The sequence below is a fragment of the Setaria italica genome, chromosome V, assembly GCF_000263155.2.
Source record: "Setaria italica strain Yugu1 chromosome V, Setaria_italica_v2.0, whole genome shotgun sequence".
NCBI classification, from domain to species: Eukaryota; Viridiplantae; Streptophyta; class Magnoliopsida; order Poales; family Poaceae; genus Setaria; species Setaria italica.
In genome coordinates this window covers 752,242-774,752 of record NC_028454.1, presented here as the reverse complement: position 1 = coordinate 774,752, position 22,511 = coordinate 752,242, and the positions used below count along the sequence as shown (strand labels likewise).

The 22,511-nt window shown below is 45.7% G+C and overlaps 2 protein-coding genes and 2 long non-coding RNA genes across 5 annotated transcripts; 2 read left to right on the top strand and 2 right to left on the bottom strand.

Moving 5' to 3' along the window:
- The first annotated feature begins 4,874 nt into the window (after positions 1-4,874).
- LOC101778670 lies at positions 4,875-6,110 on the top strand. Its single transcript, XM_004967375.2, has 4 exons — positions 4,875-5,176; positions 5,279-5,366; positions 5,647-5,746; positions 5,836-6,110. Exons 1-4 carry the CDS (start codon positions 5,091-5,093, stop codon positions 5,970-5,972), a joined length of 411 nt encoding a protein of 136 aa, XP_004967432.1. The 5' UTR covers positions 4,875-5,090; the 3' UTR covers positions 5,973-6,110.
- Positions 6,111-6,624: 514 nt separating this feature from the next.
- Positions 6,625-9,557, bottom strand: LOC101778403. Its single transcript, XR_215124.2, has 7 exons — positions 9,432-9,557; positions 9,168-9,347; positions 9,011-9,085; positions 8,737-8,855; positions 8,561-8,641; positions 8,382-8,480; positions 6,625-6,854 (listed from the first exon to the last, which is right to left on the bottom strand). It is a non-coding gene; the product is annotated as an uncharacterized LOC101778403 (long non-coding RNA).
- LOC101777724 (protein CDI) lies at positions 9,342-13,043 on the top strand. The gene is made up of 2 exons (XM_004967374.3): positions 9,342-9,995; positions 11,932-13,043. Exon 2 carries the CDS (start codon positions 11,933-11,935, stop codon positions 12,773-12,775), a length of 843 nt encoding a protein of 280 aa, XP_004967431.1. The 5' UTR covers positions 9,342-9,995; position 11,932; the 3' UTR covers positions 12,776-13,043.
- Positions 13,044-14,779: 1,736 nt separating this feature from the next.
- On the bottom strand, positions 14,780-17,140 carry LOC111257264. Of its 2 annotated transcripts, none has more exons than XR_002677685.1 (2): positions 16,448-17,140; positions 14,780-16,225 (listed from the first exon to the last, which is right to left on the bottom strand). It is a non-coding gene; the product is annotated as an uncharacterized LOC111257264 (long non-coding RNA). The 2 variants fall into 2 exon arrangements; XR_002677686.1 differs by having other exon boundaries at positions 16,491-17,140.
- Positions 17,141-22,511: the final 5,371 nt, after the last annotated feature.

The following is a 22,511-nucleotide window of genomic DNA, read 5'->3' as shown; positions in this document are numbered from 1 at the left end:
TGATCAAGTTGTTGATTCTACAGTTGGATGCGTGCTACTTTGTTTTCCTAGATTGCTACTCAGGGTATCACCAGATATCTCTCAAGGAAGAAGATCAAGCCAAGACTGCGTTCATCACCCCTTATGGAGCTTTCTGTTACACGACAATGTCCTTCGGGTTAAAGAATGCAGAAGCCACCTATCAACGTGCAATCCAGATGTGCTTCGAGAAACAACTACACCGCAACATGGAGGCGCATGTGGATGACATGGTAGTCAAAATCAGAAATTCGGATGACCTCATTGCTATCTTGGAAGAAACCTTTACTAGCCTGCGAATGTTCCGGTGGAAACTCAACCCTACAAAGTACGTCTTTGGTGTACCATCTGGAAAACTACTCAGGTTCATCATTACCCATAGAGGCATTGAAGCAAATCCCGAGAAAATCACCGCTATCACCAACATGCAAGCTCCATCCGACATCAAGGACGTATAGAAGCTGACAGGATGTATGGCGACCCTTAATAGATTTATATCAAGACTTGGAGAACGGGGCCTTCCCTTCTTCAAACTACTCAAACGGCAAGATGGACCAAAGAGGCGAATAAAGCTTTGCCGCAGTTGAAGGATTTCCTGTCAAAACCACCGATCCTCACAGCACCAACTCCAAACGAAGACTTGCTGCTATACGTTGCTCTTAGAAGGAGGTAACCTTACCAATTGAACACAATGAGTGATCATATCTAGCCATCCATCCCAATTACTCCAACCAAATATGGGATGGGACCATTCGGGATAGATTCATCCCTCCAATCAAACACGAAACAGGGAGGGACTCATCTCTCCAACCAAACATGAGCTGGGATGAGATGGGACAGGATTATCCGGGATGACCCTGTCCGGTCCGTCCTGTCCCTCCATCCAAACACACCATAGTATGAGATGGCATCGAAACACATCAGGATTTTGGGGTAACTAGTGCAAATGCAACAAGTTATCAGAGCATTGTACTAGAACTCGTTGGATTCGTATTCTTGTTGGCTGCTGCTCTTATTGCGCATTATTGTAAGAGTATATCTAATCGCCTTGACGATTGTGCATCCACTTTGAATCTGATGTGGAATGCAGTATTATGTACCCCTTTCTTCTGAATTTTGCTTCACAACGGGTGCTCACAGTTGGTGTTTTTATTATCTGTATTTGTATCTTTCTTTCATCATGGTTCTGTCCGCAAATGTTGGATTTACTCATGCTCATGGATGCAAAAGAGAAGGTTGGCAGCTCCTGAAGTTTGATCGGTACGTTAGGCCCTGTTTGGCATGACTCCAATTCTAGGTGGAGCTGCTCCACTCCAGAACTTCAGGTGGAGCCAATTCTGGGTGGAGTTGGAGCTGTCTGATGAGGGCTGGGAGGGTGTCCCCAGCTCCAGAAAAGAGGAGTTTGAGAGTAGATTGCCTTTCTTGCCCCTGGTTTGACTTGAACTACTTATCACAAATATGAAATGAAAGTACATGTAGTGAAGTCCAAAATAATAATAAATTACATGTCATTTTCCTAGAACCAAAATTTTGAAATAAGTTCATAGTTCCAAAATAAGGTCATTACAATAATCATTGCACTAATTCCATGCTAGGGCGATGGATGTAGCCACACTATCATGAAAGGTGTCCATAGTCACAAAGCTTGATTCCGAAGTTGATCCATCGGAGGCATGTTGAGACATGACATACTTGTTGTACCTTTCCGGAATAGTAGGCATGTAGGTAGGATCTCTATCAAAATTAGCAAAGTCCACATCAACACTAGCATGATCACGTATGAAATTGTGTAGGACCATGGTAGCAGCAACAATCTTCTTTTGTGTGACCATTGAATAACCGGGCATCTTGTAAAGGAGTTGCCATTTCATTTTTAATACTCCAAATGAGGGATCAATAACATTACAAACATATGAGTGTATACGATTGAACTTCTCTTTTGGAGTATTTGGTTCCATACCTCGATGCCACTCGGGTAAGTGGTATCTTTCACCCTTGTATGGAGCCAGGTACCCCGGACGATTAGGAGCCACATCTACAACATAGTAGCCTACACATATGTAAAACAAGATAAGTTTGTGCATTCAAATATGAAAAAGAATATAAGGAAAAATATTTACCTTGAGGAGGATGTGGGAAGACATCTACATCTGCTTCCAATGCATGGTACAATACACTTGTGTCATGCAAAGAACCCGGTTGACCCGCAGCCACATAGGTGAAGCGCATATCAAAATCACAAACGGCAAGTACATTTTGAGTTGCAATTCAAGTCTTACCAATATATCTCACTTGTCCTTCAGGTGATAAAGACACGAATATGGGTTCCATCAAGTGCACCAATGCAATTCTTAAAGTGTGGATATGCTCTCTTGTCATTCCTAATCCTCTTGTGCCCATTGCAAAAATTAGGATCTGTTGACCTCAAGAAATCTTGTGCCATGACAACCACACAATCTAAAACTCCATGACTTTTTCTACTAATGGTTTCACCTGAGTGTTTGAACTTATTTTGTCCTCTTCTATTTGACTCACACCCACCACATGTGAATAGGAAAATGGCTAGCATTTCATATGTATTCATGTGTTTCGATGGTTTTAATCCGTACCTTTCAACCAACACATCATGAAGATCATGAAAAATAACCTCTTTTATCCGAAGCATTCGATGACACTTCCCTGGAGTGTTTACCGTCTCCATCAGCCATCCCATTCCACTTTATTGTGAAAACATAAACCTCGGCAGTGTCTTATCCATATACAAGTCATGATAACTTTGTGCTAGTTTAGCACTGCTCTCAACCATTTTAAAAAAATTCTCCATCATCACTAGAATCATCAGACTCACTTGAAGACATCTGTGAACATTGACATAAATGAAATGTAAGATACAACTGCCATACATAAATGAACTACAACAAAGTAAAATGTAGCATACATGCGACAAAAATAAAATGTGGCATACATAATTGACATCACTCTCACTATCATTTCTACTTTTCATCTTGTGTCTCATCAACATTTTCTATTGCTTCAACATTCACAACATGAGGAGACCAATGATCAATACCAATATTAGTGATGTCAGCAAAATACTTTGCTAATTCATCTTCATTCTCAAGACCCTTCATTTTAAACTTTCCACAACCTGGAATGTCCTGAAATAAGCAAAACAACACATATTATTATCTACAAGTATTACCAACATAATTGACATATGCAAATCATATATATCAAAATTTGGCATGACTTACAGCTCTAGCTTTTTTCCACCATTCATCATCCATAGCAATAGTATTCTTTATAGGATCCCAACCAGTCCCTGTTTGCCTCATCATGTTTCTTCCATGCCTTGAAATCTTCCTTCAACTTATCCTATTTGTTCTTATCTGAACCTTGGTTGCTACAATTCCAATCCTATCTTTGAACTCTTTCTCAACCTCAGCATAACCAAGTGGATTCAAGTGTGTGTTTTGCCGATTTTCTTTTCCAACTTGTTCGGCAAACAACATACATAGCACCCGAGTGTTCTCTGAGTTCCAATCAATTTCAGGCATCTATCGAACTCACAAATTTCATATAAATAAATCGTTTTAAACTTGATAGATAGATAACTTGCTAGGGGCATAGATTCCTACAAAAATTTTAGTATATGTACCGTATAGATCTGAAGCCACTTGTTAAGTTGTTATAAACTGTTGCAAACAAGAAATTCGATGTGCAGGGACATATCCTAATTCTCAGGATAAGAAAGAACAGTTTTTGTTTGTCAAAATGTCTTGTTTGAATTTAAACTTTTCTTTGAAACACACAAATATCCTAGGCATAATCAAGTGCACACCTTTCATAATCAAGTACACACAAAGGTATAAAAGTAATTTTCTAACCACAGAAATGCTAAATCAAGTGCATACCTTTCATAGATCAACCATGTGATACAGAAAAAACATTTCAATATCCTAGGAAGAACCACGAACTAACATAAAATTGGAATCTTTTATCCTAGAACCACCAACCAATGTGTACTGATCAAGTCTTACAGCAAATTTCAACATACAAGTTTGTTTCAGCGCCATACCTTGTTCTGGCAGCAGGGCTTCGATTCCTAGCGGCCCAGGAGGTGTGTGTGGTGGCGGGGGTCGGGAGGGGCTACGCGGCCGGTGGGGGTTGGTGCTCGAGAGGGGAACGGGTGGTCGGCGGCGATGATTCGATTCCCGGCGGTGGAGCTTTGTTTTCCCGGCGGTCGGGAGGTGTGTGGGTGGCGGTAGGAGCCGGGAGAGGCTAGGCGGCTGGCAGGGCTTGGCGCTCGGGAGGGGAACCGGCAGCCAACAGTGGGGATTCGATTCTCGACAGCGGAGCTCAATGGCGGCCGCCGGCCCTAGCGGCGGCGGTGGTTCACGGGAGTAGAGAAGAGCGCGTGGAAACGATACTCAGGAGAGATGGGGGTGGAGGGGAGTCTCAAAGCAAAAAAGAATGAAGCATTTTATTTTAACGAATGGTATTGGTGGGTAATTAACCACCAACTCCACGAGGAGGTTCAAAACAGGGGTTTTGGAGCTGCAAAAGAGGTGCTCCAAAACTCCACTCCCATTTGCACTACAGCTCCATGGAGTTTTGGAGCTGGAGTATTTGGTTGGATTTTTAGCTAGAGTTGCTGGAATTGTGAAGTGGAGCGATGCCAAACAGGCTCTTGCTCTACTCCTAGATGCATTCTGTTCTGACTTCGGACTCGTTATGGGCCTGAGAAGAACTCGTACCACACGGCCCAATTCTCCGTCCATTGGTGGCCCGGTCCAAATTGCGCAAGACGAAAAAAAAGTCCTCGCCGTATTCTCGCTGCGCCCCCTCTGGGTTTTCCTCCCACGCTCGAAAATTATCTCTTGCACGCAAACTAACCGCCTCCGGGGCTCCCGCCGCGACGGCACGGCGACGTCAACGACGGCAAGCAACCACCACGCCTGGCCGCCGCCGGTGATCTAGCATGCTCCGGAGCCGACAACAGATAGGCATACGCCCATAGCCAAACCGTCCCCTCCCATCCCCTCCCCTCCCGCCGAATCGGCGCCAGGAGGATGGCGTCCCGGCGGGGCAGCAGCAGTTGCGCGCTCTGCGAGGGATCCAACCTCCCCTCCTGCTGCACCGCGTGCGTCAACGCAAGGTAGGGGTCGGCTCCTCCCCGAAATTCGGCTAAAGTCTTCGTCTTTCCGGCGGAATTTCTCATGCTCCTACCGTTGTTGGATTTGGGTTGGGTTTTCCGCAGGCTGGTCGAGTACCACGCGAGGCTGCGCATGATGAGGAGCCTCCGCGACTCCCTCCAAGCCCGCATCGCCGCGCGCCTCGAGGCCAAGGTTGGTTTCCCTCGCCTCCCCTGACATCCCCTCTCCAATTCGGTAACCAATTATGAGTCTCGACTGGCACTTTCCGCTTGGAGTCTATATCATTTAGTTAGAGTTTACAGCGTAGGGGCAAATAGCTTGTTGAGTCAAGATGAGTATAAACCTGAACCCAGATATGATGTGCCCCAAACAACTATGGCTGAACACTGAATTGCTGTGGCATTTTTGTTTTCGTTGGGAAATTTGTGCTGAAAGATTATAGTTGTCCCTTGTTTGGGTGTTTTCTTGACAGAGCGAAGTGGATGAGCAGAGGATCTGGAGAGTGAGCAAAACTCAGGATATCATGGAGTTGAGGGATCGGCTCACTGAGTTGAAGGGAAAAACTGTAATAGGTAGGTCAATCTCTTCTGCACTGATAGAATCTGTTAGTTGTTGCTGGTGGGTTAGTGATGCTGAGCTCTGCTTCTTGCTGTTTTTGCAGAGAAGACCAAAGTCCAGCAGTCATCGAGTGATCTCAAGGCACAAACGGCATCGCTGAATTTGGCTTTTGTTACGGTATATATGGGTAGCCGTGCAATCTCGGAAACTATGAATCAAAGCCACAAGATACTAATTTAATGGGACGGATGGTGTACCTGTGAGGCAAAGATGCGGTATCGAGCCTCTAATCGATGACACTGTACTGTATATACACCAAAGTAGTCTGTTCTACTGGAAATCAATACCATAATCAATCATGCATGCCTTTTGCTGTTTCTGCTCGTCTGCTCCTGTGCGATACTAGTTCTGCTTTGCATGCCATACGACAATTGCTTGATCCCTAGGATTTTTTTAGAACATCGACGAGTTCTCAAGCATCATGTGGACGGTCACTGGAATCACAAGATCGCAGAAGTCCCAGTCTTTACGCACCCAAGGTAAAACAAAAGCAGCAATGTGATGCTTGACGACGGGCCATGGGGGTGCCGTCGTAGTCGAACCACGAGGAACAGCGATCTGCTTCCCCTCGCGGCGAGCACCGACCTGGGTCCGTCTGGCAGAGGTAGCGGCCATCGATTTCAGACCGAGACACGTATCCCTTTTCAGATACAAGTAGCTTTCCGTTTTTTATGTACGGCTCCGCGGGCACGCAACCCTCGGTTGCTGTTTTCTCTTTCCGCGCATTTTCTTTACCACGCACCATGAGCTCCGTCCAGCGTCCCACAGACCCATTTTCTTTATTTTTGTTGATGAATTCTCTTTTGCTGGCAAATCATTTGGGACCGTTGGGTGAGGGGGAGTAAAATTGGTTGGGGAATTTCACGGGAAAAGCTAGTTTCAACGGGAAAAATATATATACTTACATACAAAAATTACTTGGAAAAGCATTCAAGCTAACAAAAAATGTATATCCAAGTTGTTATATATAACTTTGTCCCTTCTTTCTCTTTCATAAAATATTGATCTCAATTCTTGCTCGACCTGGGTATGGGCAGCATATCCTGTCATTTCAAATTCACCCTGCAAATTTCGAAAAGTGGGAATAGAGTCAGTAGGCAGTAGTTGTATATAATATATGAAAAATAGTCATGTAAAGTTATATCCCTAAGTTTGACATACCCAATAACTTATGCACATAAATATATATAAAAAATCACTTGCCTAACTTAATAAAATAATCAAAAATTATCCCCATACCTTATGCACAAAATATAGAAAACAATTCTCTTAGTTTAACTTATTGACGTGAACAGAATTTATCTCATAACTTATGCACACAAAAAAATATGCAATAATCTCTCGACATAACTTGTTGATATGAGCAAAATTTATCTGCCTATCTTATGCAAAAAAAAATGTGTAATAATCTTTAAGCCTAACTTATTAACATGATAAAAATATGTCAAAAATATTGTGAAAACAACCATTCTTATGCAAACTTATCAACATGACTAATAATTTATCAAAAAAATATAAATTATCTATTTCCATAACTTGTTGACATATACAGAATTTATGAGCATGACTTATGCGCAAAAATATGTATATGCAATAGTTTTCTCTCATCCTTATTGATATGGTGCAATTTATCCACACAACTTATCAAAAAAGTTATATGCAATTATTTAACAACATAAAACAAAAACTTGAGGCCAAAACTTACATAAATTGCTATGAAACAATGTTATTATATTACTGACGCAGCTTATGTATATAACTTGTAGGCCAAAAGAACATATAACTCATATGTGCATCAGCTCAAACAGTATTAAAAAGTAAACACAAAAAACAAATGGCTATACACACACATAAAAGGGAGATGACTTATACATGCATCTACCCAGCAGTACTAAAAGTAAACAAAAAAAAATGGCTATGCAAACACATAAAAGGGAGATGAAAACATTGTCTTATAACTCATAAATAACTTCTGTGCATAATTTATAACTGGTAATTAACTGAAGACATATGAGTTCTGTGTATAATTTTTAGGTTATGTGTATAAAATTATACCATGCGTAAGTTATAAGTCTATGCATAATCTATGTGCAACTTATATCATAAAAAAACTTGTGAAGGAAAAATGTCTTAAACAAATATATAACTTGTTTTCATAGCTTATAACTGGTATATAACTTCTGATATATATATATAACATAACAAATAACTTATGTGTCCGTGCCTAACTTATCTACATGGCCGATAAGTTCGACACATAAGTTATTTGTTTAAGTTATGTATCTAACTTATAACTTGTGATGTATAAACAAACTTATATACAAAATTTATATAAGCAAATTTGTTACAAAGGTACATAAACAAATTTATGTACACAAGTTTATATAAACAAAATGTTCAGTTAGCACAACTTTTTTTCATTTCAGTAACCACATTCAGGTGTTTGATAACCTTTTTCAGAAGTGTTGTTTTGATAACATTTTCACAAAAAGTTGATGATCACTTTTTTAAAAAAAAATATAGAATCTGAGATTTGAGGGGTGCTTCCCTATTTTTAAAAGAAATCAACCAAAAAGAATCAGCCTTTACCGCACATGTGTGAGTGTTTCTGATTCAACCACACCTGTACCGACCCCGCCACCTCTGCCATGCTCCACTCTGCCCTCACTGGCCTTGTGATATCCTAATCTAGAGAAAGGGAGGCGGAAAGGCTTAGTGCAACAACACCTGTAAAAGCAACATCTACTGGACCACAATCTGATACAAACCTGCGAATGGAGTTGACATGGATGAGTTTAACTTCTTGCAGCCAGAACCATCTGGCTGAAGGCAACAGCCCAGGCATATTCCTTCAGGATGGTACAAACGGATAAGATTATTAGCCTGGAAGGGTGAGATAGCAAAGAGAAAAAGATATGGAGCGAGTGCACTAGATAGGAACCACCTGTAAAATATTTCACCACTGCCCAGCATCCTAGTACTACCCCTTCCTAGAAGAAAATATCTTCCCTTTTCAGAAAGGGTAAGTGTATGTCTCCATCCGCAAGCAGCTTGGGAAATTTTCTACATAGACCACAGTAATAAACTAAGGTTAGCTAATGCCATTCACACCATTGTTATTGTGGCTATGACTTCTTTGTGGTACATGCACACCATGGATCATTTAAGTTGAGCACAAATAAAGCTCAGTATAAACCCTTTCTATTCAGATGCCATACCTGTTTGTCTGAAAAAATGAACCTGTCCTGGGAACCACGATCATCACTACTGTTGCCAACACCAACGTGTCCAAACTGGAAGCTCGAAATACGAGACAATTAGTGTCGAACCGAACGGTGATGCAAAAACCTACATGGACAAGTGAAAAATCAATACCACTAATCCACGCAATGGATTTCTCAGGCACTGTGCTCAACATGCATGCCCCTGCATGTTCTCGAGCTCCAACCACCTCTTGAGCACCAGCTCCTCCATCCGACCAGCCTTGAGTCTTGTCAACATCCGACTCCGTCATGCCCCCGCCTGCATCGGCCTACTGAATTCCTGATCTAGAGCCTAGAGTAAAGGGAATCGAAGTAGAAAGGCATGTGAGAAGAGAAGGCGAAGAAGGCGGAAGCGGAGCAAGGAGCAACGATTCACCGGAGATAGCTTCCCCGCAGTTGCAATCGAGGCCATCGACCCTTCGGCGCCCGCCGCCGTGCTCAGGGGCGTCACCCTTTCCATGCCCGCCAACGCGATCGAGGCCCCGTCCCTTACTCGGCCGCGTCACCAACCTTACACCGCTGCGTAGAAGCTCCGCTGCTGCCTCGCAGGGGTTGCGCCACAAGTGCCTCGCCGGGACTCCACCGCACACTAGAAGTTGGCCTTCTCCGCTCCACGCGCACTCCGCTCTGGCCCCATCACTTCCGATGGCCGCCCTTATGGATCTGAGATCTGGATTTGAAAGGAATCCCTCACGCCCCCCTCGCCACGCCTCCCAATCTCCGGTCCCCCGCCCATATCTCAGCCCATTTTTTCGCGCGGAATACCTCCCGGCCTCCGGACATCGGGCGCCACCGCCACCCCCCGTCTCGCCCGTCCCTCGGGCCTCGTCTCGCCCGTCTTCCCCCCGCCAGAAAGCCGCCGCCGCCGCCCCCCGTCTCCGCCGCCGCCGCCGCCGCTCCGGCAGAAAGTCGCGCTACCTCCTCCAAGATCCAGGTTCAGGTGCGCCTCCTCTAGCCCTTCTCCCCATCTCCTCCGAATCCAGGTTCACATTGCAGTTTGGGAGTTAGGGCTATTAACCCAGCGTGGAAACTCCTGCTAGATTTATCCCGTGAAATCCAAGCTGAAAGTTGTTGACTGGTTGCTATTGTTGATTTATCCCGTGTGTTTGTCAGCAAAACTTCTAGTCAAGTAACTCAGCACCAGACATGTTTTTGGTTTGTGGCATGATGTGTGGCTATGCTGGACTCTATGGTGCTTGTATACTTCTGTTCACATTATCACAGGCATAGAAAGAAAATTTTGATACTTGTATTCTGAAGAAATCTTTCTGCGTAAGGACTAAACTTGGAATTGAAACTATGGATGCCATATTACAATGCAGATGCTCAAGAAAAACAAGGCCAAACTTTGCCACTCTATCTTAGTTTTCTTTTGTCATTGCTCAAGAAAACAAGGCCACTCTTAGTTTTCTTTTGATGCTGAAAGCTTTGCCACATTAACTTCAAAAGAGGCCTAGTTGATGTTGATTACATGATATAGATAGACAAAGTTCTCTCATTATCTTGCTGAATAATAACTGGAATCTTGTAGGGAGACCTTTTTGCAAGAACAGAGCTTGAATGTAGATTCAGATTGACACTGATTGCCATTGCTACTTCATTATTCTGTCTTCTTGCTCCATTTTGCAGAGTAGAGTAGGTACTGCCAGATGTTCAAAAATTTGAAGAGAAAAGCTGGTTGTGGTACCTTTTATATTTTTACTGAAGTTAAATATGATTCTGAATATTGTGGTTCCTACTTGCTTAGCCATGTTGGTGGGCTAAGATCCCATCTATTTTTTTTCCTTTTTGTTTCATTACTAGTAGTTCCAATCTGTCTGCATGCTGACTGCTGATTGTAACATTATTTAGTTTTGTTAGTTATGCTGAAGTTATTTGGATTTCTGGCTATTTCAAAATGAAATTGACAAGTCCATTTTCTAGGTAGCTAGATTCCGTTTTCTAGTTTTAGTGGTCGTTGGTACTTCCATGTTGTGTTTTGATGTGTTGAACGCTTAGATTGGCTTGGTTTGGGATCTTTGTTTACGATGCTATTTGTGTTGTGCATTTCGACTTGCTCATGGTGCCTAAGGGGGTGTTTGGCAGGGAGGGGCTAAATTTTAGCCCCTGTCACATCGGATGTTTGGACACTAATTAGGAGTATTAAACATAGTCTAATTACAAAACTAATTGCACAACCCCTAGGCTAAATCGCGAGACGAATCTATTAAGCCTAATTAGTCCATGATTTGACTATGTGGGGCTAGAGTAACCATTCGCTGATGATGGATTAATTAGGCTTAATAGATTCGTCTCGCGATTTAGCCTATGGGTTCTGCTATTAGTTTTTTAATTAGCTCATATTTAGTCCTCCTAATTAGCATCTGAACGTGTGATGTGACAGGGCTAAAGTTTAGCCCCTGACATCCAAACGCCCCCTAAGTTCATACAAAGAGTAACTTGGAGATAGTCTGGTTTCTATACAGAATTTCATGGATATGGCTGATAAGGTAGCAACCATAGGATAATCCTCGGATACTCTTGCTGATACCCCTAAGATGAACATAGGCTATGTGGCCATCACAAGTCACATGTCAAAGGCTAATCCTCTGTTGGTTCATGAACATAGCCTCTGTTGGTATTGTAGAGTCCCTGCAGAAGGCTAATCCTTTTAGCCTCTGTTGGCATATCATGATTGAAGCACAAACTTTGCTTGTTCATTTAGTGTGTACGATCTTAACATTGAGGAGCATGTACTCGTATTTGTGAATTCATCTATGATGTGGTCTCGATATAGTTAACTTGTGATGGATATTCCACTCTTGCTTTGTCTGCCGTAATCTTTTGTTGCTGACTTGGCTGAATTATTTCACATGGTGTGCTTGTGCTTTTCATAGCATGTCGCCGGCGCCACCGCCATCGCCGCTGATGCCGTCGGCGGGGGAGCCATTCCGCGTGTTCGTGGGGTACGACCCGCGGGAGCACGAGGCGTACGAGGTGTGCCGCCGCAGCCTGCTCCGGCACGCCACCATGCCGCTCGACGTGCGCCCCGTCCGCCAGTCGGACCTCCGCGCCGCGGGGCTCTACTGGCGGGCGCGCGGGCCCACTGAGAGCACCGAGTTCTCCTTCACGCGCTTCCTCACCCCGTACCTCGCCGGCTACCGCGGCTGGGCACTCTTCGTCGACTGCGACTTCCTCTACCTCGCTGATGTCGCCGAACTCCTCGCCGCCGCCGTCCCGCCGGGCGCCGACGCCGACCGCCTCGCCGTCGCCTGCGTCAAGCACGTGTACGAGCCCGCTGAGGCCACCAAGATGGACGGCGCCATCCAGACGACGTACCCACGCAAGAACTGGTCCTCCATGGTGCTCTACAACTGCGCCCACCCAAAGAACGTCGCCACGCTCACGCCCGACGCCGTCAGCACCCAGACCGGCGCATTCCTCCACCGCTTCGCCTGGCTCGACGACGACGAGATCGGGGAGGTGCCCTTCGTCTGGAACTTCCTCGTCGGCCACAACAAGGTCGACCCCGCTGACCCGACCACGCACCCCAGGGCCATACACTACACCTGCGGCGGGCCATGGTTCAAGCGATACAGGGACTGCGAGTTCGCCGACCTCTGGATCAAGGAGGCCGAGGAGCTCAAGGCCGAGAAGGACAAGCTCGAGGCTGAGGAGAAGCCCAAGCTCATCGAGGACAAGGACGCCAAGGAGCAAGATGACAACAAGGAGGAGAATTGATCGATCGATTGGTTGGTGATACTGCATTGGGTTGGATTGGTTCGTTTTGTGATAAAGAGATTTCATTCCTCAACATTCTGTTCATTTGTCGCACCAATGCAGTTTCTTTCATCGATCTGGTTTGTTAATAGTGAGATGTCGGGAGATTAGGATTGGGTCGTATGTAGCCTACGAGTGGGTAGCTAGAGTGAGTCTATTGTGTAGCTGCAATCGGTCTATGAATGAATGCTCATCGTTAAGGAATATCAATCGTGTTTTTTTCCCTCAACGTTGCCCCGATGATGATATGACCCGTTGATTGATTCTGGTGGTGGTGTTTCTGATGACGTTGAACCTTCCCTGGAATAGTGAACTGGGAATGTTACCAGCAGCTGTCAGAAGAGATATTTCTCTTTGCTTCAGTTTCATTCACACAATCCATGTCGTCAGATGCAGGTGCTCATCTCCTGCTACGACTACTGCTGCATCATTTTCGCATGTACCTTTGTGACTTGCCGTGTTCAGTGCTCATTTCGGCTGCAGGGAGCCGGTGAAGAAGTGTTCCGGTTGATTGGGACGTCAACACGATCTCACCACTCAACTCAATGATAACAGCATTCATTGATGTGTTTGTGTTGTTGTAGCATCATCGGCGTCCATCCAGCCGAGAAGATTGTCGCACAGGTCAGCTCTTCAATCCTGCTCATCTTCACCATCGTCCTGGGAGTGGCGGTAAGCCTCTGTTCTGCTCCTCTAGTCAATTGATTGTTTTGTGGTTTGGTCGGTTCAGTGGGAATTGGGCTGAGGCTAATTGGTGCGCGGGCTTGGTTTGGTTTGTCAGTTGGAACAGGTTGGATCGGTTTGAGTCAGATTTGACCTTTTAGTTTGAGAAATCTAGGAACACATTATGTGCAAAAAAGTTTAGGCCTTGTTTTTTTTATTGATATAGGCAGCTGGCAGGTTTGCTCATTCTGAAAGAGAGAGAGAACTGATACTGTCAGTAATCTGTTTCTTAGCATCCTAGCTCGTGATTGACATTTTATCTAAAAAAATCCTGATTGACATGATTCAGCTATCATTCCTGCCTCTCCTTTTTACTAATCAGCCACATTTCTACAAAAATAATACCTGGTGTTGTCCTAACAAAATACTTGCTAGAGTCACTTTTCTTTGCTGTAGTGTACCATAGAATGCAATTCTTCAATAATTTACTTCTATCAATTGATTCCACGTCCCTTTTCTTCTTTGACGTATTCCTGAGCTTATCGATCTGTTTGTTCTCCAGTCTGAGCTTATCTCTCTTTGTTCTCCAATTTCAGGTGCCTCTGAAAGTTTCCAAGCTGGACGAGCATTGGGCCTGAGTATGAATGAGGGCTTAATACAACTTGCAGCAGCAAATTCTCGGGTCTGTGTCAGTAGTTTCAGTTAATTTCAGAACTCATGTTCAAGTGAGAAGGGAAAATACTTTGCTGTATGATTTGTTTATGACTTCCTGTGGAGTAATATGCTGTTGCTTGAGTGCAAGTCAGCAAGACTAATGGATGATATGCTGTTGCTCGAGTTGCTCTTGCTCAAGTGGTCCTTTTTATCTGATTTTTCTTTCTTAGCGTGGATCAGTTGGTCTTCACATTGATCTTAGTCTGTTTGCTCGTTGCGTTGTTGCCCTGCTTGTCAGGTTCGGTGTTGTTTGCTATGCGTGCTTGCCTTGTTTTGTTTGCACTGCCGGAAATCAAGTCGGAGTTGTCATTGTTTCAATTTGCTTCGGTCATTCGGTCGTGCAGTCTAATTTTTGCCTGAAACAAGAACCCCTTAAGGTTTTCAGAAGCGATATCGATGCATCAAGAGCTATAGGGAAACGATGTTGTAGGACTATCTGAAGCGGCCGGCGTTGCAAATGCGTTGTTGTAGCGTTGCGGTGGGGCTATCTGATTAAACCGTCTTGCCAGATAGTGGAGCGCACAAGCATTTTCAAAGATCTCACCAGCATTTCAAAGATCTCACCACACAAGCCCCGATAGCAAGATGGGTTCAGCACGAGATAATTTCAGTTTCACCCAAAGACGTGGTTTCAACCACTCAGGTGCTGGGTATACAAGGCCGACCACAAAGTCAGATACAGTGATCTCAGGTCACAAGCAATGCTACTAAACTTGTCCTGGTAATGCCACTACTATTTTCGAAAACGTGAGAAGCAGAATTTTTACAAGACTACATGAAGTAATTGCTAACCTAATGAAAGAAAAATGTGACCCGGGCTACAATAGGCAAGTTGAAGCTGGACGCCCCCTCATTCCAACCATCGGCCTGCCATGTCTGTTTAGTTTGTCCTTCGTGCAGATCCATTTCACATCCCAAGTCAACATGGTCAGGTGCCGGTGTCATACCTGATCTCAGGGTTATCGCAATTCACATTCCATCCATATCTCCTTCGATATGTCATCCATGCAGGTTCATTTTATTTCAGTAACCTTGTAAACATTCCAGGTCACTTTGGAACCTCTTCTGTCACAGTACCATGGCAAGGGTTGCCCATGCCTCATATCAGCATGCCTTCGTCACAATGGATCCCTCACTCATTCTGGAACACCACTGTTTAGCGCATTGTTCTGAAGATCGGAGTCCAATTGCAAGAATATATTTCCCACATTATTCTGACCCACAACACAGACACATGATATATTTCCAATTGCACAGTGTTTTCCCCGAGGATTTAAAGGCAATTGAACTGTTCGAGTTGGCTGTGAGCGGTCCTCAGTAGCATCAGGGGTTTTAAGCTCAGGTTGCATCTCTGCTTGCTGCAATTGCAGCTGCAACTGATCAGCAAGAGTTGGCTCCCTGGTTCAAGAAGATGGCACCGGTGAAACTGATCCATTAGCAGTTGCTTGATTCCAAGATGTGCTACTACTCACTAGTCCTAGCCTCCTAGAAACACCCTAATTCCCTTATTATCCTCAAAGTTTTCCAGTTCAGTTTCAACCACATGTCTAGTAGCATCGTCCTCATCAAATGCTTCTTTACCACACTAATCTTGTATTTTGCTGAATTAAGACAAGATGCACTTTAAAAAAAAATATTCTCAAACGTTGCAATGGGATCCTCTGCTACAGGTGCAACACTTTGAATGCAGGCTTGTGATCATGCCTCTCCACTACACTCCTTTTCTCTGGCACCAGGATATCCCAAATAATTCTGTGATTACCATATGGCTGCGTAGGAACAGCTACCGCCATGTTGTTCAGTCCAGGCTATAGGTGGATGTTTATTCTTGCTTGGATGCTTAACTGGTGTGCACATGACAATTTTCATCACCATGGGGATTCTTGGCTGGGAAAACTCCATGCTGATTCTTTCCACAATGGTTTGCCTTCCTGGGCATTATTTTACAAACCTGAATACTGACTGATTCACAACTGCAACTGAAACATTCCCAAGCATTATACTCCCTACAGTAACACCTCAAACAGAAGTAACCTGGGCAAAGAATACAGAAAAGGGTGTAATTTTCAGTTAAGAATATTATCACAATGTAACATGGAGGGCATGCTGTGAGAACTGAATGTATTTAAGAATCGTGGTTGCATAAAAACAGGTGAGCACTGAAAGGTGCACCATGACATTCATATCCATTCTTGATGTAATACGAACTGATAAAGAAGATCAAGAATTGGACACTGAACGACCAGGGAACCATACCACTACTGCTTGTTACTTGCTAGGTGTGAAATTTGGGACATACTTCAAAATTTAATTCACTCAGTGGAGTGACGATCACAGGACTAGACATATCTCGATCCCAATCTCATATCTGGTTTCGCTTGTTGAAAATTCATGAAAACTTTGGCTGCACGGCTGCAGAAAGGAAGACGGCATCTGTAATTCATATGAGATATAACATAAACGAGCAGAAATTCAGAATTTTCAATCAAGGAAGTGTTTGCACAGCTTGTCCCCATCTTCACAAATCCACGCTCCTCACCAGAGCTAACATGGCAGTTCGAGGCTAGAGTTCGAGGCTGGGAGTTCTCCCGCTCACCAGCCACGTCGAGAGCTAGGAGCTGGGAATCCCCATGGTGATGAGGCTAGAGTTCGAGGCTGAAAGCACGCGAGAATCACCAGAGGTCCAAATCCACGCAAACGCAAAGCACGCATAAGCCGAAGACACAACCTAACAATTAAGGATGTTATAATTGCGTGCTAGAGTTCGAGGCTGGCTGGATACCTGCGGGTAGAAGGGCGGCCGGTTTTTGCGGGGCGACGAGGGTCGAGGAGCGGAGCGGACCGCAGCCGACGCGGATGGAGCTTCTCTTGGTGACCAGCGACGTGAGCGCGACAACGCCGCTGGAGCTAGGTCTGTGAGTGGACGGAGGCTCGCGTGGGATGCGTCGTGGCGGATGTAGCGGAGGATCATCCGGTGCCACGGTCCACGTCACATGGCTGTTGGATCCCCCTGACATCATTGCTCTCATGCTTCTTCCGGTGGTTCCGTTGGATCATCCGATGCTGATGATTTTCTGGCCAAAACTTTCTGTCAGGGATAAAAAAAATATGCTTTGTCCGACGGTCAACTACATAGGGCATCGGAACATCCGGTGTTATAGAGTTTCCTCTACCTCCTCAGCGAATTGCTCCGACCCTTGTAAAATGACCCCCCATCAGATCATCCGGTGCACATGAGATTTTTTCCTATTTTTGTTCCGTTGTACCAATTGCTTCGACGGTTAGTCCGACGCTGGCTTTGGTGGGCCATCGGAACATCCGATGGTGCATTTTTTTTTCTAAATCGTCCAAAACAAGCACCAAAAATATCCGATGCGTTGAACTCATCAGAAATTTGGTAGTATGCAAATACAATATTATGGCAAAAGCTGGTGACAAAAACACCTTTCTACGAACAGCGGATCATCAATGTTGTGTGCTTTTTAGTTCTGTTAGTTCTGAAACCGATGATCCTATCTTGACCTTACCAAAACTCGTACTCGCCCCTGATTCATCCATTATATGCCACTATGAATAGGAAAAGCTATGCTGACAGCATTAGTAAAACACCCCTGATTCAATTGTTGTTATCCTGCTCTAGAACGATAAACTGTCATGAGATAGCATCTAGCAAACAATATCATAAATCACCAACTTCTCAAAAGATCAAAGCACACCACCTATTTGATTTTTATGAATAATCATTGTTTTCCTTTTTCTTTTTCTTTTTCTTTTTGTTTTACCTGTCAGCCGAGCTCCCCTATTCCCATCCAGAGCACAAGTGTCCAATGCAACAACCACCATCATACCCCGAGCACAAAAATACTAGCTCGCTCATACTACGTACTACCATATGATATGCATCCAACGACCGCAGCAGCTGTAGAATAATGCATGGATCCACAGGTTAAAGGCTAGCTAGCTACAACAACTGCGAATCTGCGACGTATATGTCATGTGGCAGGGCACAGAAAACCACTAACAATGCAAGACAAGAGCTAGGTTGCAGCAGGCGGCAAGGGCCTGAACCTGAACGGACCACTCGCTGATGGTACGCAGCCGTTAGAAAGGCTGCGGGAAATTAAAAGGCCATGGGTACGCCTATGCAATGGCATGGCATGGCATGGACCTGCTGCTGCTGCGTGCTTTGCTTTGCTTTGCATTGCATTGGCTCCATGCACTGCACATATATGATCGGCAAACGTACGTGTGCTAGCTAGCTAGTGGCCGGCCGGCATGGTCCCGATCATCGACCCGTCCGATCGGACGTGCACGGGTTGCTTGCACCAGCATGGTACTAAAGTGAGTATAGTGGTGGATCCTGTTGCAATGACTTTGTTTTCGTTTGCCCGGTTACAGGCCTGCATCGTCCCTGCAGAGAACAGGCCGGGCAGTTTCTGACGAGGTGAGGTTCGATCCTATCTTACTATGTTATGTGTATGTGTGGATGCACGTACGAGGTCTCATATATGATAGACGATGCATGTTTTTAACAAGTTAATTATCCTACGAGGAATGTTGGAATAAAAGTGAAAACTATTTTTAGGTTGAGTTTGTTTGGTGCATGAAACTTAATAAGCAATTAAACCAACAAGGTAGCAATTGCGGCATTGCTTCTTGGGCTTCTACACCTACAATCCTAGTAGTGTTTCAAACACAGTTTAAAAATGATGAAATCGACAGTGGAACATGCAAAAAGTCAAGACCACGCATGCACAGAATCTGATGCACCTCACTGCTGGCTGCGGCTGCATGCATGCATTGCAGCATCAGATCAATTCACCACCAGTCACGACCACTACGTACACTCCCATGCATGCATGCAAGTACGTGGTGCTTGTTGCCGTTCGTGCAAAGAGCCTACCGTGCTGTCGTCCACCCCGATCGATCCATCCATCCATCGACCTCACGTCAACTCAGCCGCCCGATCACGAGCCAGGAGTCATCCATCATCTCCACCCAGCAGAGTAGCCTATTGCCATCTTGTGCCAAGCACCTGATGACCTACCTGATCCACCATATCTCTCGGCTCTAGCAGCTCACATGACTGATGACTCACTGCGTACGGCACCTTTTACGTCCATGGAAGGTAGACAGGCCAGCAGGTCGATCACACCGGGCCCAAGAGCAGCAGTTCTGTACTGTGCGCAGGGATCGGAGCAGGATACGTATCATACGACGTTCATGCGTGATGCGTGTACTATACTACGAAGACTGCAATGCAGGCGTTTTGTTTCTCCTAGTAGTAGTAGTGCTTGGCAACAAGGCCTCATCGTGAGACGAGGACGCAGTTGGCCGGTCATACCTACAGTTGCACTGCAGGTGCTGTTGGCCGGCCTGTTGGGTGGATGATGGATGGAGAAGCAGGCTGGTGAAGGGACTATAGAGGCAAAAGGGCCCTGCCAACAGGCCTGCTGGCTTGGCTGCAGGTGATTCGATGTTGGGAGCTACGTACTAGAAATTAAATTCACTCTCTCTCTCTCTCTCGTGTTATTTTCTTTCAAAATCTCGATCTGCCTACTACAGTTTTTTTGATTTCAATGCCCAACAGATGTTGAGAAAATTCTACGATCCGGCACGCATGGGTCCAACCAAACCAAGCCGGTCTCCAAACTCTGCTCCCTGTCCCCTTGCACTCCAGCACTGTTGACAAGCCTGTTGCATGCTGGGTGCAGCAGCATATGGAGAGTGTTCATTGTCTCATTGACTATAATACTTGTTTGCCGACAAAGCATGCACCTCATGCGTGCAAGTACTTGGACGGTGTAAATAATCCATGTGTATAAATTCTTAACAAGCTTCTTGAAGCATACAGCAGGACTGCATTTCTTTTCTTTTTGCATGCCGTCCTTTGAATGATAGCTCTTTGTCTGCCTAGACGATGGTAGTAGTAGCTAGCTGGTGACGAGCTACGCCACTAGGGCATGGTCCTTTGAGACTGCATGTAGAGGATAGGCGTAGGAAGGGATGGGGAGCCATACCATACCTGCATACCACCACCATAGGGTAGGGGAGGACATCTCTGATCTCTGAATCCTGCATCGATGACGAAGGGTAGGTTGGTTTAAAGAGGAGGATAAGGACGTGTAGCTAGCTGCTCATGTACAGTAATGGGAGGACAGGGACCCCTAACCAAACGGTGGGCAGCCGGATGCAGCGGCTATCATTGCTCAATACATGCAGGTCCAACGAGGCATGCCGCATTGCCGCTGCTGATGCACTAGCTACCACCTGCATTTTGCACCAGTAGTAATAGCACACCACAACACACACACCAGCAAAACAAGGGCTTGTTGTTCTTGGGAAGGAAGGAAGGAGTGCAGCAGAGTGCAGGCTCCATGTACACAATTAACTGGTGTTTACTCTTTACTGTTGTGTTGATAATTGGATTATGTGGAGCCATGTATGTCCTGATCAGAAAAAATGTATGTTCTGATCAGCAAATGCATTCGTTGGACATGAATTAGAAGGGCTAGCTTCTGTCTGAGCTAGTCGTATGTTCTTTGTGCAGCAGTGGCAGAAGTGCAGCAGAGATGAGAGTAAAGGAAGGTGGTGGGATCAGGCAGAGGCAGAGCAGAGCGGCAGATGAGAGGAAAGGCCTTGCCGCCTTGGAAACATCCATGCTCTTTGGCAGGGGAAATAATGAGGCCATCCATTTCAAATGTTGCCGCTCTCGTTCTCGTAGACTCGTACTACTGTTCGCCTTGGAAGAAGACCAATGCAGTATTATAGTATTGTGATGCAGCAGGCAGGCTCGCTGATTCCTTTGGATCCAGAGCTCGGCATTGCATTCATGGCGATTCGGCGTGGAACACTGGAATATGTGTCTGACTGACCACGCATGTCTGCTACTGCTAGGAGGAACATGCTGTACAGCATCATCGTTGGATCTTAAGCTCCTCCAATGGAGGAGTACGTGCTCTGCTCTCCATGAAAATTACAGCGTACTTACAAAGCAGTTGCTGTTCTTTTAAGCGGCCCAAAGCATCTCCTGTTGTCAGCACTCAGCAGTAGTAGCTACAGTAGCACGTACAGACTGTATGTGGAAGATCTTAGTTACTGCTTGCCAAGGTTCAAACCCCAATTTCCATTTGTTTAGGACATGCAGATTTCTTCTTTTCAAAGAGAGGAGAAAGCAATGAGGCACATACATTCCTCTCAGTACGTTGATGAACCCGTAAAACTGAGTATTTACTGTAGGTAAAAGGAGGAGGTACAGTATGAGGCAGAAGCTGCATGCAGCATGCATTTACATTTTACAGAGTAGTAGTAGTATATTTTAGTACGCTCCACATTGAATGATAGGCATTGAATCGCCCATCTTATATAGGCTGCAAGCTGAAAGTTTACTGTTTGCCTGCCTGGTGAGGCGTAGCGTAGGTGCCCTTTTGCGGGCGACACGGCTACAGCCTCCTTGGCGCCCAGCCAGATGAGGATCTCGGAAGCGGAGCCCACGCTGTGGCTGAAGCATCGCACCTTGCCTATAGACAGGTAAGGTAACACAGGTTCATGGTCCATGGGAACAGACGAACAGTTTCCGTTTGCATCCACCGTTGCGATGAAATGGGGGCACAACGGGCACGAGCACGAGAGAGGCAGCTAGCAGAGGGCGTGTAGCCTAGCCAAACCCTGGCACCGCAGGCAGGCACCGGGGCACACGTATAGGAGCTCCTGTTTCGGTTATGCTATGCGAGAGCCATGGCTGCAGGCTGGGTTTGATGCGTCACCTCCTCCCGCTCCTCCTCGTCACGTGCAACAGCAACAGTAGATCGATGCGCCGTCCCCGTTACTGTCGCACGGCGAGAGGAGCTAGCTAGGAAGAGAGACGACAGTGCACGCTCATTAAGTTACTGTGGCACGGCAGTGACGGGAGATGGAGTTATTTCATCTCGGATCATCACCATATTTCGGTCGGTACCAAAATGGTTACTGGTCCGGGTGTTGCCTCTCCCAATCTCTCACAGTTGGTAACCAACACTCCTGCTGGTGATTTTAAGCTGATCCGTGGTGCACATGCTTGTCCCAGGAAATGGGGGTGGGTGTTCCTCGTCCACGAGACCAACCCCCGACCCCAGAGGCCGAGCCGGGGCTAGTGCGCTCAACAGCGGCCGGCGAGGTGACCCCGCCGCCCGGTGGGTGCATGCACTGCACTGCCGACGGCGCACAAGGGGCAGCAGCAAGCAACCCTTGTGCGCTCGGCCCTCCGCTCCACCGATCACGGGCCGCCGGTCTGCTCCGCGATCCGATCCGGCGACGCATCGAGGGCGGGCGCGTGGACGCC